This window comes from Lithobates pipiens, unplaced genomic scaffold (assembly GCF_037356315.1).
Source record: "Lithobates pipiens isolate NorthernLeopardFrog02 unplaced genomic scaffold, aLitPip1_a1.2 Scaffold_22, whole genome shotgun sequence".
Lineage (NCBI taxonomy): Eukaryota > Metazoa > Chordata > Amphibia > Anura > Ranidae > Lithobates > Lithobates pipiens.
This window is the reverse complement of record NW_027507784.1, coordinates 55,459,924-55,477,936: the sequence shown is the minus strand read 5'-3', so window position 1 is coordinate 55,477,936 and position 18,013 is coordinate 55,459,924. Positions and strand designations below refer to the sequence as shown.

At 48.0% G+C, this 18,013-nt stretch overlaps 1 protein-coding gene across 1 annotated transcript in view; it reads right to left on the bottom strand.

The window, feature by feature from the left end:
* PLA2R1 (phospholipase A2 receptor 1) overlaps window positions 1-18,013 on the bottom strand; it is a 193,552-nt gene that overhangs the window by 19,319 nt on the left and 156,220 nt on the right. Inside the window, exons 24-26 of the mRNA XM_077447604.1 lie at window positions 17,029-17,267; window positions 12,432-12,600; window positions 1,349-1,480 (exon numbers count right to left, since the gene is read on the bottom strand). Of these exons, the coding sequence (XP_077303730.1) occupies window positions 1,349-1,480; window positions 12,432-12,600; window positions 17,029-17,267 (540 nt within the window). The remainder of the gene's footprint in view (window positions 1-1,348; window positions 1,481-12,431; window positions 12,601-17,028; window positions 17,268-18,013) is intronic.

Genomic DNA, 18,013 nt, shown 5'->3' with positions numbered 1-18,013 from the left:
GTTCAGCCAGTTATCAGTTTCCTGCTTTCCTTATGGCTAATCTCACAAGAAACAAAGAGTTTATCTAAAAAATGTCCAAAATAAAGCAAAGAGTGTTTGGGCTAGGTGCAGTGTGAAGTGGCAGACAGTAAGCACACTTACAGGTAGTTCCGTGGGGGACATGCAAGGAAAATAAAAAATAGCATTTTAGCTTGCACATGATTGGATGATAAAATCAGCAAAGCATCCTCCGGGACTGTGACATCGTAAGGGGGCGGGGTCACCATGTGACATCAACAGGTGACCCCGCCCCTTGTCCCTATATAAGTCGCCGCGCACCGCGTCCCTGGCATTGCGGCCGTAGAGAGCGTCGAGTCAAAAGAAGAGGAAGAAGAAAGAAGAGGAAGAAGAAGAGGAAGAGGAAGAAGAAGAAGAAGAAGACCGGGCCACCACTAGTAAAAGAGCTGGAAGAAAAAGCGGTGGCCCGGCAAGAAGAACCGAAGAGGGAGACAAGACCCCAGAAGTCGGAAGAAGAGGGCGACGAAGAAGAAAGCCGGGCTCCTCCGCTAGTAAAAGCGCTAGCAGAAGATAGCGGAGGAGTCCGGCGAGAAGACCCCCGAAGACGGAAGACCCCCGGAGCTGTGCAATAAACTATTTTAACCCTGTGTTGTGTTTTTTTTTAAACATTTTTTTCACAGGTGAATGGGTAGGGGTACATTGTACCCCATACTCAGTCACATAGGGTGGGGGGCCGGTATCTGGGGGCCCCCTTATTAAAGGGGGCTCCCGGATTCCGATAACCCCCCCGCCCACAGACCCCGACAACCAATGGCCAGGGTTGTCGGGAAGAGGCCCTTGTCCTCATCAACATGGGGACAAGGTGCTTTGGGGTGGGGGGGCCGCGCAGCCCCCCTTCCCTAAGGCACCCCCCATGTTGAGGGCACACGGCCTGGTACGGCTCAGGAGGGGGGGCGCTCGCTCGTCCCCACCCCCTTTCCTGGCCGGCCGGGTAGCGTGCTCGGATAAGGGTCTGGTATGGATCTGGGGGGGACCCCACGCCGTTTTTTCGGCGTAGGGGGTTCCCCTTAGAATCCCTACCAGACTTAAGGGCCTGGTATGCTCTCGGAGGGGGAACCCACGCCAATTTTTTTTCATAAATTTGGCGTGGAGTTCCCCCTTCAGAGCTCATTCTCTCATTGGCCATGGCAAAAGTCGCCTGGCCTGGGGCAACTTAAAGTCGTGTTGTAAGTCGCCCCAGGTCCTGTCTAAGTCATGTTCAAGTCGTCTCCAAGTTGCCTCACAAAGTCGTCCTGGAAGTCGTGTCGCCCCTGTGTGAACCGGCTCAAAGGCATTATTCGTGCAGGTTTACCTTGCTGCTGGCAGATTTCCTCAGCGGTGTGGTAATCTGTGTTGTTTAAAACACCTGAAAATGTGTAGCAAAAATCTTGGAACTGTATCCAATCTTCTGGACAGCTGCCATTAAATCCCATTGTTCTGTTTTCTGAAAATAAAACATCCAGTTAACTAACATGGGTTGCCAAAAACAATTTCCACAAAGCGGACTTAAAATTAAAAGCTGACTTAATGTTTGCCAGTACCCCTTGCTGCAAACATAAAAAAACACAGCAAGCAGTTAAGGCCCTTCATACCTTCTTCGGTTCTAGGGTGGAGTAAGGCAGAGGCAACCAGTCAGGGTCTGCACACAGAACCCACCTACAAAGAACCCAACTTTGACCAAGGCTATTAGGGGGAAGTGCCTGGACTGGGAATTCTACTTACCACTAGAGAAGGCAAGTATTTGGCAGATTGGACTATGGTAAGGTGACACTAGAGCAGTGATGGCAAACTTATGGCTTGTGTGCCACAGCTGGCACGCAGAGCCCTCTCTGTGGGCACACAAGCTATAAGTTGCTGGATCGCTACCCCCTCCTGGCAGTCGAACCTCGGAGACTTGGAAGAGCTTGACAAAGGAGCACACACTGACTGCCATTGCCAGTGCGTATGCTCAGAAACGCTTTGCGGCTTGTCCAGTGACGTCATTGCGCCTGACGCTGTGCTCCAAGAGTGTTCCAGCCCCCTTTCATGGATCCTTCTACACAAACAGCCGGCTTCCAGACCCAGCAGAGTGGTGTCACCAGCAGCACAGTGCACCTTGTTATTATTACCTTATTATATGCCTATATCTGTCTACAAAAATGCGAGTTGCTCTCCTACATTTATTTGTTTAATAAATACAATTTTTTTAACAGTCTGCACTTAGAGGCGCCTCTATATCCTTCTCTCTTGCATGTTAACTGCAGACTGCTTCAACATCCCCCTGAGGCTTGATCTGAGCTATGGACTTATATACAGCCATATAAACATTTGAGAACATTTCTATCATTTGATGGCCTGCCCATATGTGATCTGTCAATTAGAAATTCTGTCTGATTGTCATATTTAGCTTTATGCAGATGGTGAAAAAAAAGGGTATATTTTTAAAAACCAGGGGCGGCCTATCCATTAAGGGCATTAAGGGCATGATGACCTGCACAGTTTCCCCAGTGCTGAGAGTTCAGGAAGGAGGAGATTTCCACTACAGCCTGAATACATGCCCACATGTGTGATGTCAGTATCATGTGACCTGGCTATCTCTGAGAACAAGTAAATGTTCTCTCCAGCATAAAAGACACAACTGAGCATGTGCAGGTCAGCTACTCTGTCTGTGTTAGGTGGCCTTCCCCAGATAGACAGTTCAGAAGGGGGGGATCTGTGCATATAGGATAAAACAGCCTTTTTACACAATGCAGAGGATTAACCCCTTAAGTTACACAGTGAGTATAACAAGCATGCTATGCTGTATATACAGATTTTATTGTTGTGGATTTAGTAACACTTTAAGTAGCTCATCTAGGAGTGGTAACCAAAGTTTTGCTTTTTGCATGAATAGGGACTTTGTGCTCAAGGAGGAACGTGCCAAAAGCAGATTTTTTTTTTCCGTGCTTAAAGGGGTTATAAACCCTAGTGTCTTTTCACCTTAATGCATCCTATGCATTAAGGTGAAAAAAAACCTGGCAGGGGCAGGCCCCCCCAGCACCCCAGTTTTACTTACCTGAGCCCCGGAGCTTAACCCAATGGGGAAACACTGTCTCTCTGCCCGGGGTTCTTGGCTCTTGATTGGATAGATTGATAGCAGCGCAGCCATTGGCTCCCAATGCTGTCAATCAAATCCAATGACGTGGGCCCCAGGGGGCAGCTATGGATGCCGAATTATGGACTCATGAGTGCACCCATGAGTGCACCCGCAAGGTGACCCCTAGGGAGAGTGCTTCTCCTAAAGGGGTTATCTGATGTGGGGAGGAACCGTGAGAGCTGCCGGGAGATCCAAGAAGATGAGGTTCAGGGCCACTCAGCTCGAGCTGCACAGTGGAGGTAAGTATGATATGTTTGTTATTAAAAAAAAAAATTACCCCTTACAATCCCTTTAACCAGCAACTGGAGCAATTATACCAATTACCCCCCCCCCCGAACCCTTCAATTTTATAAGCCCGGTAAATGAGTCATTCAACAGTACTGAGCCCTGATGTAGGGGGACCTTTTAAATCCTCGAAATGTGTTGGATTTTTTATTTTATTTGTGAAACTGCGGCCTGACTCAAAAAAATAAATAAAATAGAGACTTTTTACCTTCTGCTTTTGTTGCTTTTCTCCTTGCACACAGGACCAGTGCTATCACTAGGCAATAGTGATGGCCGAACGGTTCGCCCGGCGGTCGTTTCGCGGCGAATTTCCGACTTTCGCCGTCCGCGGGTTCGAACGCCTTTTTCCGTCGTTCGCCCCGGCGGACTTACGTGTTTAATGTATACAAGAACTTTAACCTTTCGTGACACGTTTATCATGTGTTACAGGACAACCAATTGAGACATGACAGCTCATGGACACTTGGACATTCCCCCTAACCTATAAATACACCCGATCCGGTGGCCATTTTACATTCTTTCTTCTGTCACTGTAGGGAAAGGATCCTGTGTGGAGTAGGGACAGAGAAAACGCTAGCTATTTGGTACACAAAAGTTCTTTTCAGGACTGGTATAGGTGTTAGGTCAGCAGCCTGAGTTTCTTTTGTCAGTTTAGATAAAGGGACAGAGCGCTGTATGCTGCTATTTTAGGGACAGCTCAGCCAGATTAGTCTTTCTTCATCATCATCATCATCATCATCATTAGCTGTTACTATCAGGTCCACAAAAGAGCTGTTCCAGCTAATCGTTCCAGCCTACTCTTTTTTGCCAATTTGTATAGGGACAGGCAGGAAGCAGTGTGTCAGGCAGTGAGGATAATTTTAAAGACTTGCTGTTACTATTAGTTCCACAAAGGTTCTTTTCAGGACTGGTATCAGTGGTACGGTAATAGGCTTGTACACGTATAATATTCTTTCTTCCAAATATAGAAAGAATATTATACTTGACTGCTGCCCTTCTGCTGCAGTCTGCTAATCATTCACAACTCACTTGTTCCACAAAGCTCTTTATCAGGACTGGTAACTTGGTCTGTCTAGGGTGCTACGGTACATAGGCTTGGGTGCGGTACAGTCTGCTGTTCTGTAAGGACCGCTATCGGTCCACAATACATAGGGTTGCCGTGCACTACTGCTGACCGCTGCCCTATACTGCAGCAGTCCTTCATTGGTATAGGGACTGACGTACAGTCTGCTAATCACTAACACACAACCTGCTTGGTCCACAAAAGTTCTTATAAGGACTGGTAACTTGGTATAGGGTGCTACGGTACATAGGCCTGAGTGCGTTACAGTCTGCTGTTCTGTAAGGACCGCTATCGGTCCACAATACATAGGGTTGCCGTGCACTACTGCTGACCGCTGCCCTATACTGCAGCAGTCCTTCATTGGTATAGGGACTGACGTACAGTCTGCTAATCACTAACACACAACCTGCTTGGTCCACAAAAGTTCTTATAAGGACTGGTAACTTGGTATAGGGTGCTACGGTACATAGGCCTGAGTGCGTTACAGTCTGCTGTTCTGTAAGGACCGCTATCGGTCCACAATACATAGGGTTGCCGTGCACTACTGCTGACCGCTGCCCTATACTGCAGCAGTCCTTCATTGGTATAGGGACTGACGTACAGTCTGCTAATCACTAACACACAACCTGCTTGGTCCACAAAAGTTCTTATAAGGACTGGTAACTTGGTATAGGGTGCTACGGTACATAGGCCTGAGTGCGTTACAGTCTGCTGTTCTGTAAGGACCGCTATCGGTCCACAATACATAGGGTTGCCGTGCACTACTGCTGACCGCTGCCCTATACTGCAGCAGTCCTTCAGCGGTATAGGGACTGACGCACAGTCTGCTAAACACTAACACACAACCTGCTTGGTCCACAAAAGTTTTTATAAGGACTGGTAACTTGGTATAGGGTGCTACGGTACATAGGCCTGAGTGCAGTACAGTCTGCTGTTCTGTAAGGACCGCTATCGGTCCACAATACATAGGGTTGCCGTGCACTACTGCTGACCGCTGCCCTATACTGCAGCAGTCCTTCATTGGTATAGGGACTGACGTACAGTCTGCTAATCACTAACACACAACCTGCTTGGTCCACAAAAGTTCTTATAAGGACTGGTAACTTGGTATAGGGTGCTACGGTACATAGGCCTGAGTGCGTTACAGTCTGCTGTTCTGTAAGGACCGCTATCGGTCCACAATACATAGGGTTGCCGTGCACTACTGCTGACCGCTGCCCTATACTGCAGCAGTCCTTCATTGGTATAGGGACTGACGTACAGTCTGCTAATCACTAACACACAACCTGCTTGGTCCACAAAAGTTCTTATAAGGACTGGTAACTTGGTATAGGGTGCTACGGTACATAGGCCTGAGTGCGTTACAGTCTGCTGTTCTGTAAGGACCGCTATCGGTCCACAATACATAGGGTTGCCGTGCACTACTGCTGACCGCTGCCCTATACTGCAGCAGTCCTTCAGCGGTATAGGGACTGACGCACAGTCTGCTAAACACTAACACACAACCTGCTTGGTCCACAAAAGTTTTTATAAGGACTGGTAACTTGGTATAGGGTGCTACGGTACATAGGCCTGAGTGCAGTACAGTCTGCTGTTCTGTAAGGACCGCTATCGGTCCACAATACATAGGGTTGCCGTGCACTACTGCTGACCGCTGCCCTATACTGCAGCAGTCCTTCATTGGTATAGGGACTGACGTACAGTCTGCTAATCACTAACACACAACCTGCTTGGTCCACAAAAGTTCTTATAAGGACTGGTAACTTGGTATAGGGTGCTACGGTACATAGGCCTGAGTGCGTTACAGTCTGCTGTTCTGTAAGGACCGCTATCGGTCCACAATACATAGGGTTGCCGTGCACTACTGCTGACCGCTGCCCTATACTGCAGCAGTCCTTCATTGGTATAGGGACTGACGTACAGTCTGCTAATCACTAACACACAACCTGCTTGGTCCACAAAAGTTCTTATAAGGACTGGTAACTTGGTATAGGGTGCTACGGTACATAGGCCTGAGTGCGTTACAGTCTGCTGTTCTGTAAGGACCGCTATCGGTCCACAATACATAGGGTTGCCGTGCACTACTGCTGACCGCTGCCCTATACTGCAGCAGTCCTTCATTGGTATAGGGACTGACGTACAGTCTGCTAATCACTAACACACAACCTGCTTGTTCCACAAAAGTTCTTATAAGGACTGGTAACTTGGTATAGGGTGCTACGGTACATAGGCCTGAGTGCGTTACAGTCTGCTGTTCTGTAAGGACCGCTATCGGTCCACAATACATAGGGTTGCCGTGCACTACTGCTGACCGCTGCCCTATACTGCAGCAGTCCTTCATTGGTATAGGGACTGACGTACAGTCTGCTAATCACTAACACACAACCTGCTTGTTCCACAAAAGTTCTTATAAGGACTGGTAACTTGGTATAGGGTGCTACGGTACATAGGCTTGAGTGCGGTACAGTCTGCTGTTCTGTAAGGACCGCTATCGGTCCACAATAGATAGGGTTGACGTGCACCACTGCTGACCGCTGCCCTATACTGCAGCAGTCCTTCAGCGGTATAGGGACTGACGTACAGTCTGCTAAACACTAATACACAACCTGCTTGGTCCACAAAAGTTCTTATAAGGACTGGTAACTTGGTATAGGGTGCTACGGTACATAGGCTTGAGTGCGGTACAGTCTGCTGTTCTGTAAGGACCGCTATAGGTCCACAATAGATAGGGTTGACGTGCACCACTGCTGACCGCTGCCCTATACTGCAGCAGTCCTTCAGCGGTATAGGGACTGACGTACAGTCTGCTAAACACTAATACACAACCTGCTTGGTCCACAAAAGTTCTTATAAGGACTGGTAACTTGGTATAGGGTGCTACGGTACATAGGCTTGAGTGCGGTACAGTCTGCTGTTCTGTAAGGACCGCTATAGGTCCACAATAGATAGGGTTGACGTGCACCACTGCTGACCGCTCACCTATACTGCAGCAGTCCTTCAGCGGTATAGGGACTAAGAGTTTTGTCACAGGGTCATTTAAAAAATGACATGCAGAGGAAGAGGCAGGCCCTTCCGCAGGGGTGGTAGGGGTAGGGCAGGAGCAACAGGCTTGAGCCAAAGTGGGAAGTTGCAGAAGGTGCGTTCAATTACTTTAAAGGATGCACCAGACTTGGTTGAGTGGCTCGCTCAGCCTTACTCTTCTGCACCCTCCTCATCCTCTCGATCTGCACCCTCTTCTTCACTCTCTGCTATGTGCACCCCCAAAGACACTACCACCAACAACACGACCACCACCACCACCACCACATACCTTCCGCTTGAGTCACTGGAATTATTTTCCGATCCATATCAAGAGGACATTTCTGATGCGCAGCCACTCTTGGTATTGGATCAGGAAGAGGAGGTAGCAACAAGCGCTACTCAGCAGTCTGACGCCAGTACCCAGATCAGCCCAAGGAGGAGGTTGGTCCCCGGTGTTGCTGCCTACTCTACTTATAGCGGTGGGGAAGGTGACGTTGATGATGACGTGTCTAGTGATGTCACGTGGGTGCCCACAAGAGAGGAAGAGGAGGGGAGTTCAGAGGGAGATATGGACCAGCAGATAGGGAGGAGAAGCAGCAATGACTTACATTGCACAGCAGGGACAAAGCAGACTGCAAATGTATCAGGAGCGAGTCATCGACCATGTACGGTCACATCTGGCGCTCCCAGGACACCGGCACATGGCTCCGCAGTGTGGGCTTTTTTTAACGTGTCCGCTGCTGACAATAGCGTTGCCATCTGCAATCTTTGCAGTCAACGCGTTAGTCGCGGTAAGCCCAATACTCACCTAGGGACGACCGCCTTAAGAAGGCACATGAGCAGCCATCACCGAGCCCAGTGGGAGCAACGGAACACACAAAGCCACACTGCAGGCTCTCACCGTCCAGCCTCGTCTTCTACTTCTCCTTCTCCTCTCTCCTCACAATTGTCCTCCACTCCACCTTCCATCACGCCAAGCTCACATTTTTCTGCAAAAAGGCAGGCTTCCGTGGGCCTAATGTTTGAGCGTAAAAAAATGATGACGCCGGATAACCCTCTTGCCCAACGGTTGGCGGCTGGCTTGTCAGAACTCATAGCCCGCCAACTACTGCCATATAAACTGGTGGACTCGGAGGCCTTTCGCAAATTTGTGGCCATTGGAACACCACAATGGAAGGTCCCAGGAAGGAAGTATTTCTCAGAGAAGGGCATCCCAGAGCTATATGGCCATGTTCAGCGGCAAGTGAATGTATCTCTGGCACACAGTGTCGGTGCCAAGATACATCTGACCACAGACACGTGGTCTAGCAAACACGGGCAGGGAAGGTATATCAGTTTTACTGCCCACTGGGTGAACCTTCTGACGGCCGTCAAGCATGTAACCCGTGGCACCCGTGTAGATTTGGTTTTACCGCCACGGATTGCATGCAGGCCTGACTCTTCTTCTCCTCCTCCTACTCCATCCTCCTCCCTCTCCTCCTCAGCTGCCTCCTCCTTTTCCGCTGCTAGCGTCTCTTCCACTGCACCGCCCAAGCTCCCCAGAACCTATTCCACATGCCAGGTGAGACGTTGCCATGCCGTGCTGCGTCTGTTGTGCCTGGAAGCAAAGAGCCACACTGGCCCGGCACTCCTTTCAGCTTTGCGTTCACAGGCAGATGAGTGGCTAACACCGCTCAATTTGACAGTTGGTAAAGTGGTGTGTGACAACGGTGCCAATCTGCTTAGCGCATTGAAACAGGGCAAAATCACGCACGTGCCGTGCATGGCACACGTCTTAAACTTGGTCGTGCAGCGATTCCTTGTCAAATACCCTGGGGTCCAGGACATCTTGCGGCAGGCAAGGAAAATCTCGGCCCATTTCAGAAGATCTTACACGGCCATGGCTCGCCTTGCTGACATTCAGCGGCGACACCATCTGCCGGTCAGACGTCTTATTTGCGATTGCCCGACGCGATGGAACTCAACCTTCTATATGCTTGATAGGCTGCTCCAGCAGAAACGTGCAGTTAACGTCTACCTGTATGAACTCTGCGAAAGAAACGGTTCTGGGGAGCTGGGTTTTTTTTCACCGCGCCAGTGGCTGCTCATGCGCGACACATGCAGACTTCTGCGGCCATTTGAGGAGATCACCAAACTGGTCAGTCGCAGCCATGGCGCCATCAGTGACATGGTACCTTATGCCTTCTTTCTGGAGCGTGCATTGCGTCGTGTCATTGATCAGGCTGTGGAGGAGCAGGAGCGGGAAGATGAGGAAGTCGCAATGCTGGATGAATTCCCAGGGGGGGCTACTCTATCTGAGACAAGTCAACAACAGGAGTCTGATGAGGAGTCAGAGGAGGATGGTGCCGGGGCGGATGAGCAGGAGCAAGAAGAGCATGCTTTAAACCTTTCTGGGATCCCTGTTGTGCGAGGATGGGGAGAGGAGAATGAAGAGGACGACATTATCCTGGATGATGAGCAGGAGCCAGGCCACCACACCGCTTCCACTTTAGTGCAAATGGGGGCCTTCATGCTCCAGTGTTTTAATAGGGACCCCCGTATAAAAAGCATGAGGGTCAAGGACCAGTACTGGGTGGCAACGTACTTAGACCCCCGGTACAAACACAAAATGGCGGAAATGTTACCGCCGTCGCAGAGGGCTGTCAGAATGCAGCACTTCCAGGCCTTGCTTCGAGAAATGCTGCATTCTGCTTTTGCGTGCGCTGGCAGAGGAGCAATTCCCACTCCCAGAGAAGGATTTGCGGGTACCAATCCAACAGCGCCTGCAAGAAGAGGCCGGTTTGAAGATGTGTTGGTGACTTCGGATATGAGGTCATTCTTTCAGCCGACCCATCGACAGGTGTCATCCGGATCCAGCATCAGGGAACGCCTAGACCGTCAGGTGTCCGACTACATTGGGTTAACGGCCGATGTGGACGCTCTGAGGAGTGATGAACCCCTAGACTACTGGGTGGGCAGGCTTGACCTCTGGCCAGAGCTTGCCCAATTTGCAATCGAACTGTTGGCTTGCCCCTCATCCAGTGTCCTGTCCGAAAGGACGTTCAGCGCAGCAGGGGGGATTGTGACCGATAAGCGTACTCGCCTAGCTCACCACAGTGTTAACTACCTCACATTTCTAAAAATGAATGAGGCATGGATCTCGGAGGAATTCAACACATGTGATCAGTAGACCATGTATATGTCTATAAACAATTTTTGGAATCAAGCACACAGACCTTCTTAATTCATTTGGCTCACTTCCCTGACCCAAAAAAGCACACCGTACTATATGCCCCTACCCTCCTCTTTGAAGAGGTTGAGCGGTGTCATATTTCTACTGGGGCTGCTTATTATGAGGGGTTCCCACCATCCCTGTGCTGTGCTGACTTCCTCCTGGGTGTTCTTATTATGAGGGGCTCCCACCATCCCTGTGCTGTGCTGACTTCCTCCTGGGGGTTCTTATTATGAGGGGATCACACCATCCCTGTGCTGTGCTGACTTCCTCCTGGGGCTGCTTACGGTGCTGCTGTCAGCGCTGTATGTCACGGAGCTGCTGTCAGCGCTGTATGTCACGGAGCTGCTGTCAGCGCTGTATGTCACGGAGCTGCTGTCAGCGCTGTATGTCACGGAGCTGCTGTCAGCGCTGTATGTCACGGAGCTGCTGTCAGCGCTGTATGTCACGGAGCTGCTGTCAGCGCTGTATGTCACGGAGCTGCTGTCAGCGCTGTATGTCACGGAGCTGCTGTCAGCGCTGTATGTCACGGAGCTGCTGTCAGCGCTGTATGTCACGGAGCTGCTGTCAGCGCTGTATGTCACGGTGCTGCTGTCAGCGCTGTATGTCACGGAGCTGCTGTCAGCGCTGTATGTCACGGAGCTGCTGTCAGCGCTGTATGTCACGGAGCTGCTGTCAGCGCTGTATGTCACGGAGCTGCTGTCAGCGCTGTATGTCACGGAGCTGCTGTCAGCGCTGTATGTCACGGTGCTGCTGTCAGCGCTGTATGTCACGGAGCTGCTGTCAGCGCTGTATGTCACGGAGCTGCTGTCAGCGCTGTATGTCACGGAGCTGCTGTCAGCGCTGTATGTCACGGAGCTGCTGTCAGCGCTGTATGTCACGGAGCTGCTGTCAGCGCTGTATGTCACGGTGCTGATGTCAGTGCTCTGTATTACGGTGCTGCTGTCAGTGCTCTGTATCTCCTGCACCCTCTTGTTTGCCTACCCTGGTCCCTGACCTTCCCTCTCCTCCATTGCCTTCATTAGCTCCATAGTCCTGAATTGTCAGAACAATTTCCCAAATAAAAAAAAAATGCTTGTAGTTATCGATCCCAAATTCACCTCATACATGTATTATGCTATTGTCCAGGTGGTGGGACTACGTGCTACCCCCTAATAATTACCCCGTGGCCGCAAATTCGACCTAAAGGTTTGCGAAATTCGCCTCCCATTGAAGTCAATGGAGCCCGCGGCGAACGGTCGTTTTCGCGAACGTTTGTGCCCGTTCGCGTTTCGCGTTCGCGAAACGTCCCGTCGGAAGTTCGTCCATCACTACTAGGCAAACTATCCCGACCACTGGTTTCCCTCCGTGTCTGCACGCTCTCCAGGCTGCAGCATGTAACTAACTCAGTCTCAGGCAGCTGCTTCGTCTGACCAGTAGAGTTTCGCCTAGGGTGTCAAAACTCCTTGCACCAGCCCTGCTTGCACACCCAGTCTCTAAACATTATACCTGTCAGCATGACAGCAGAGTCTTTAAGATTTCAACAACCATTTATCATTTTCTAGTCCAGATTTAAACCGAAAACAAAGCAGATAGTTCTTATGGAAGACAACTGAATAAATGAGCCCAGGCTTTCCTTTTTCTGAAACTCTGCTAATATGGATCATGTATTTACCCCCCAGAACAGAGCATTGAGTGGTAACAGAATGACATGTCCTTACCCGTGCTGACAAGACATATGGCACCTTGCAGTTGCATATTACAGTCCACAGCTCTCCAAAGTCCATCGGTGTCAATATATGCACAGTTCCCATCTTCTGATGGTGACTCATCTGCCCATGATGTAAACCAAGAAATAGAACCATCTGCCCATTCAAATGCTTCATCTCCCTGTTTATATAAAGATGTCATAGTATAAGCAATTGTGGAAAAAAAGTCAGACATTATAACATATATAAAATTCAATACAGGAAAAAGGCATTATTTGCTCCCAGCTTTATTTAATATAATCCAGAATACAGTAAAACCTCGGATTGCGAGCATAATTCATTCCAGAAACATGCTTGTAATCCAAAGCACTTCTATCTAAAAAATTATTCTATGAAAAAGTAGGTGTATGGCATGGTCCCTACGCGTTTCGTGTGTAAAACACTCTTCAGGTGCACCAAAGTCTACAAAAAAAATAAATGAATTTCAATGTATACACAGGGATGGAGATGTGCTTACCTGCACGTCTCACTCAAAGTCCCAACCTCTCTCCATTTACATCATAAACCTTTTTTTAACATGTATAATCTCATTACCGTGTGTTCATGCTTTGAAACCATTTAAACTAGTTTATTAAACTTTTTTTTGCATGCTAGTCTCCATATCCAAAAGCAAATGGGTTACTAAAGTACAAAAATTCTCGTATGACAGAATAAAAATTCGTAAGTGACGTCATGTATTTGTATTGTGTTTTTGGATGAAAATTGTACTGATTAAACGAAAATTGTACGATCTGGTATCGTACGAGAGAAATTTTCATATTTGACCCTTCGGAAAATTTTGGACGAAAGCTGATTATCGTACGAAATTATCGTCAAAAGCAGAATTTTTCTTATAGTGTGTGCGAGGCTTAACCCATAGCAATCAATCAAGTTTCAGATGTTATTTTCCAGATCCCTAAGTGGAAAGAAAAGGAAAGGAAGGAAAGCCTGATAAACAGAAAACAAATGCAGCCAATACATCTAAGGACTGGTAAGCTGCAATACATTACATATTTATTTTTGCTTTTAGATACATTTTAAGAACATAAAATTGGAGATCAATCAGCCACAGTTCAGTGAACTCCTAGCAACTTCTGGAGGAACGCTGGTTGAGAATGAAGGCCTCTTGAGCACCCTCCCTAGGGAAAGAGCCTTGACTGATGGGGGCATGGCTAGGTGTATGACAAGGGGAACGATTGGTTGAAACATGTGGGATGGGATGGGGTGGGCCTGAGTTCAGGGAACGTGTGCCCCAAGGAATTCTGGGTCTTTCGGAAGAGTTGGTTGGAAGAGCTGCCCACCCTCCCACCCCCTTTTTTCTATGTTATGGTATGTCATAGCTTGCTGCGGTTTTCTTGACCTTGCCAGCAGTTAAAGTTGCTGTAATGGGCTATGCCCTTGATGGAGAATTGGACGTAGGCTATCTGTCCAGTACCTATGGTAAGGACAGATCCTACTTCCCTCTTTTAGTTAAGTGCTCATAGTACGACTGTGACTGGCACTGGTTAAAGTGGTTGTAAACCCATACAAACCACTTTGACCTACAGGTAAGCCTAGATTAAGGCTTACCTGTAGGTCCAAGAAATATCTCCTAAACCTACACGGTTTAGGAGATATTTACTAAAAGACAGTGACGGCTGTCTATGGCACATGAGCCGTAGACAGTGGCACGCAGGTGCACTATGCCTTTAGTGGCGGCTCCCATGCCCATGCGCGGGAGTGAAGTCATCACTGCTCCAGCGCTGTGAGTGGCCGGAGCAGCAATACCCAGAAGAAGATGGATGCTCTGGACTACAGGGGACAGTGGTGATATCGCTGGATCCTGTGTCAGGTAAGTGACACATAATGGGCTACTATGCGATGCATAGTAGCCCATTATGCTTTACCTTTGCAGGGAGACAAAGAGGAAGTAAACCCATCAGGGTTTACTTCCCCTTTAAATGTGTTCACATGTTATTAGTTGGAATTTAATAAAGCTGTGGCCTTGCCCTTTCCAACCATTGTAAGGGTCCTTTCACATGGGACGGATCCGTGATGATCCGCCTTGTGAACATCCGCTTGCTCAGTGGGGATCGCTCCGTTGATCCCCACTGAGCCAACGGATGACAGGGCGGTCCCTGCACACTGTGCAGGGACCGCCCTGTCAGATCTCCGCTCTCCCCTATGGGGGGATCAGATGAACACGGACCGTCTGTCCGTGCTCATTCAATTCGCTCTGCAGACGGATAGAAAAATAGGATTTTCATCCGTCTGCAGAATCGGACCATAGCGGAGACGGATGATATCGGGTGTCCGTGGATGTTTATGCATGTATGTCCGTATTGCATCCGAAAACGGATGGATGAAATACGGACATACTGTCCGCAGGTGTGAAAGGGGCCTTGGTGTCTTTTTTAATGGGGTAAAGGGCAAGGGTGGCGGGGGGACTTGATCCCATTGTGTTACGTTACTTGGGACCTAAGCACATTGAGCCTCAGCAGTCATGGCTGGTCTATAGCCTGACCACAGTTCTACATCAAAGGGAAACGTTTCTAGATGAGGGTCGTGCAATTTTAAAATTGTGCCTCCAATCCTGATATATTCAATTGCAAATATTTTGTCTTGGCACAGTTCCATCCTCTGCTTGCCCTTGTGCGTGTGGATGGTTTGGGGATGGCAAGTAACACTGGACTGGCCCCCCGTGAGCACCGAGGACAAAAGACTTCAGGGACCTAACATTGCTGCTAAAGATCTTTTGGTTCTGGAGCAGAGATGTAAACATAGAGCTTATTATTACCTTTATTTTCCCTAAGGAAATCCTCAGCTGTATAATTTTAAATTTCCAGCATGCACTGCCCTATGTGCACATCTCTGCAACTGCTCAGATGTCAGGGAAATCCCCAAAGATGTCACCAGAGATTATAAGTAATGCTCACCAGCTGCAGAATTGCTGTGTAAAGGCTTTAGTGTGCCAGGACCAAGGCTTTGTAGCTGAAGATTAAAGGCACTATGGTGAAAAAACACTCACCTCAACGCCATTTTGCAATCTTAAAGTGGTTGTAAACCCTTACAAACCACTTTGACCTACAGGTAAGCCTAGATTAAGGCTTACCTGTAGGTCCAAGAAATATCTCCTAAACCTATACGGTTTAGGAGATATTTGCCCGAAGACAGGCACCGCTGTCTACGGTGCATGCGCCGTAGACAGCGGCGCACAGGCGCACTGAGCGCGGCATTTCCAACAATGGAGCTGCCGCGCGTGTCGGCTCCCGTGCGCATGCGCGGGAGTGACGTCATCGCGGCTCCGCCGAATGACAGCGGCGGAGCTGCGAGACCCCACCGAAAAGATGGATGCACCGGACTACAGGGGACAGCGGTGACATCGCTGGCTCCTGTGTCAGGTAAGTGACACATAATGGGCTACTATGCGATGCATAGTAGTCCATTATGCTTTGCCTTTGCAGGGAATGAAAGAGGAAGTAAACCCATCAGGGTTTACTTCCTCTTTAAATGCGTATTTATCAGCCAGCAAATGTCTGATTCACACATCATTTGTTGCTTTTTCATCACTGGATATCTGTTAAGCCCTTGTACACACGGTCGGACATTCCAGCGGAAAATGTCCGATCAGACAGTGTTGTCGGATAATCCGACTGTGTGTGGGCTCCATCTGACTGTTTCCATCGGAATATCCGACCAACAAAGTTTTAGAGCTGGGCTATAAAATTTTCCCACAACATGATCCGATCAGACTTTGTCCAATCGTTTGTAGAGAATTCCGATCGGACAAAGTGCCACGCATGCTCAGATCAAATTCCTAGACCAAAGCTATTGGCTACTAGCCTGAACCTAGTCCCGTCGTAACGAAATAACGTCATCATCTGAACGATCGGGTTTTCCAACAAATTTGTCCAACCGTGTTGTGTATGCAACACCAGTTTTGGACAAAATCTGACGGATTTTGTTGTCGGAATGTCCGACCGTGTGTACAAGGGCTTAGAAGATTCATTGCATCTACTGTAGTTTATTGTGTGCTATTCAGCAAATATCTGTTTTTTGTTTTTCTTCTCAACATATCTAGTTCTCAGTATACTACAATAAATGTAGTCCTGACCTGAATTAGAGTGGAGACTGCGAGCCAGGCCTTCTCCAACATCAATGCCTGACCTCACAAATGCGCTTCTGGAAGAATGGTCAAACATTCCCATAGACACACTCCTAAACCTTGTGGACAACCTTCCCAGAAGAGTTGACGCTGTTATAGCTGCAAAGAGTGGACCAACTCAATATTGAACCCTACAGACTAAAGCTGGATACACGCTATAAAATTTTCTTTCGATTTTTTTTTCCTTTAGGTTTGAACTCATATTATATGGTTTTGGTAAATCTAAACACTTTCAGTTTGTATGACATTAGGCAGGTCCTTGCACTATATAGTTGAAGGTAAATCTAAAGGACATCAAACAAAAAAGTTGTATAGTGTGTATCCAACTTTAGACTGGGATGTGAGCAATGTGTTCCCAAATTCAGATAAATATAAGATTGTCTTATTATAGTCTATACTGAATATATTAAATACAATAGCACTTACTATTTCTTTATAGAATCCAATCCAGTGGGCTAAACCTTTGCGGTGGACAATGACAGTGGCAAAGGCTTGATGATACTCGTCAGTAATAGTGACCAAATCAGCCCCATATCTCTTGCAAGCAAAAGAGGCATCATACCAGGTCATGTTTCCAGATATTACTCTGTACAATTTATGTCCATATGGCAATATGTCTGGTAGTGGGAACATGTCGGAACCATTTACACTGTGAACGGAAACATCTAAAATAGGAAGGATAAACATATGATGTGAGTTTCATGGCTTAGCAAACAATTTGCTTACTGTTCTGACTTCATGTGCTTACACTGATGGGTGCAGAAGTATACTGTTTATTTGATTGACATGATATAAAGCCTTGCTAATAGTGGAGAGGAAAGCTGCATAGGATATCATCAACTCATAGGAGGACATTCAAAAGTCATCCAAATGCAGAAATAATAGAACAATACACCTAGATTCCTCCATGATCCATTGGTGGTGTTAGCTCTCTTTAGTGCAGCCCTATAGGTGATGATGTACCTTGTGTCCATGGTAGCTACTAAGCACTAGTTCAAAAACTCCCTCTATTGCATTATGAAAAATATGAGAGAACTTTAAAAAAAAAAAAATATTGCATTCATGTTGTTTTTCTAAGCTCATTTTTCGATGAACTTGGTCCGACGGACTGGAATCCGTCAGACAATTCGATCGTCTGTGGGCTCCAGCAGACTTTCGGCAGACCTAGAAATAAAACTTGCTTCAAATTTTTCCGACGGACTCGAGTCCGGTCAAAAAATCCGGTCGTCTGTGTGTTAGTCCGACGGACTAAAACCAACGCTAGGTCAGCTATTGGCTATGAAATTCTTTATTCTATGTCATCACGTTCTAATCCGTCAGACTTTTGGAGTGATCGTGTGTGGCCAAGTCCGTTCGTTTTAAAGTCTAAAGTCAGACCTCAGCTGCAAAGTCTGTCAGATTGTCCGCCGGA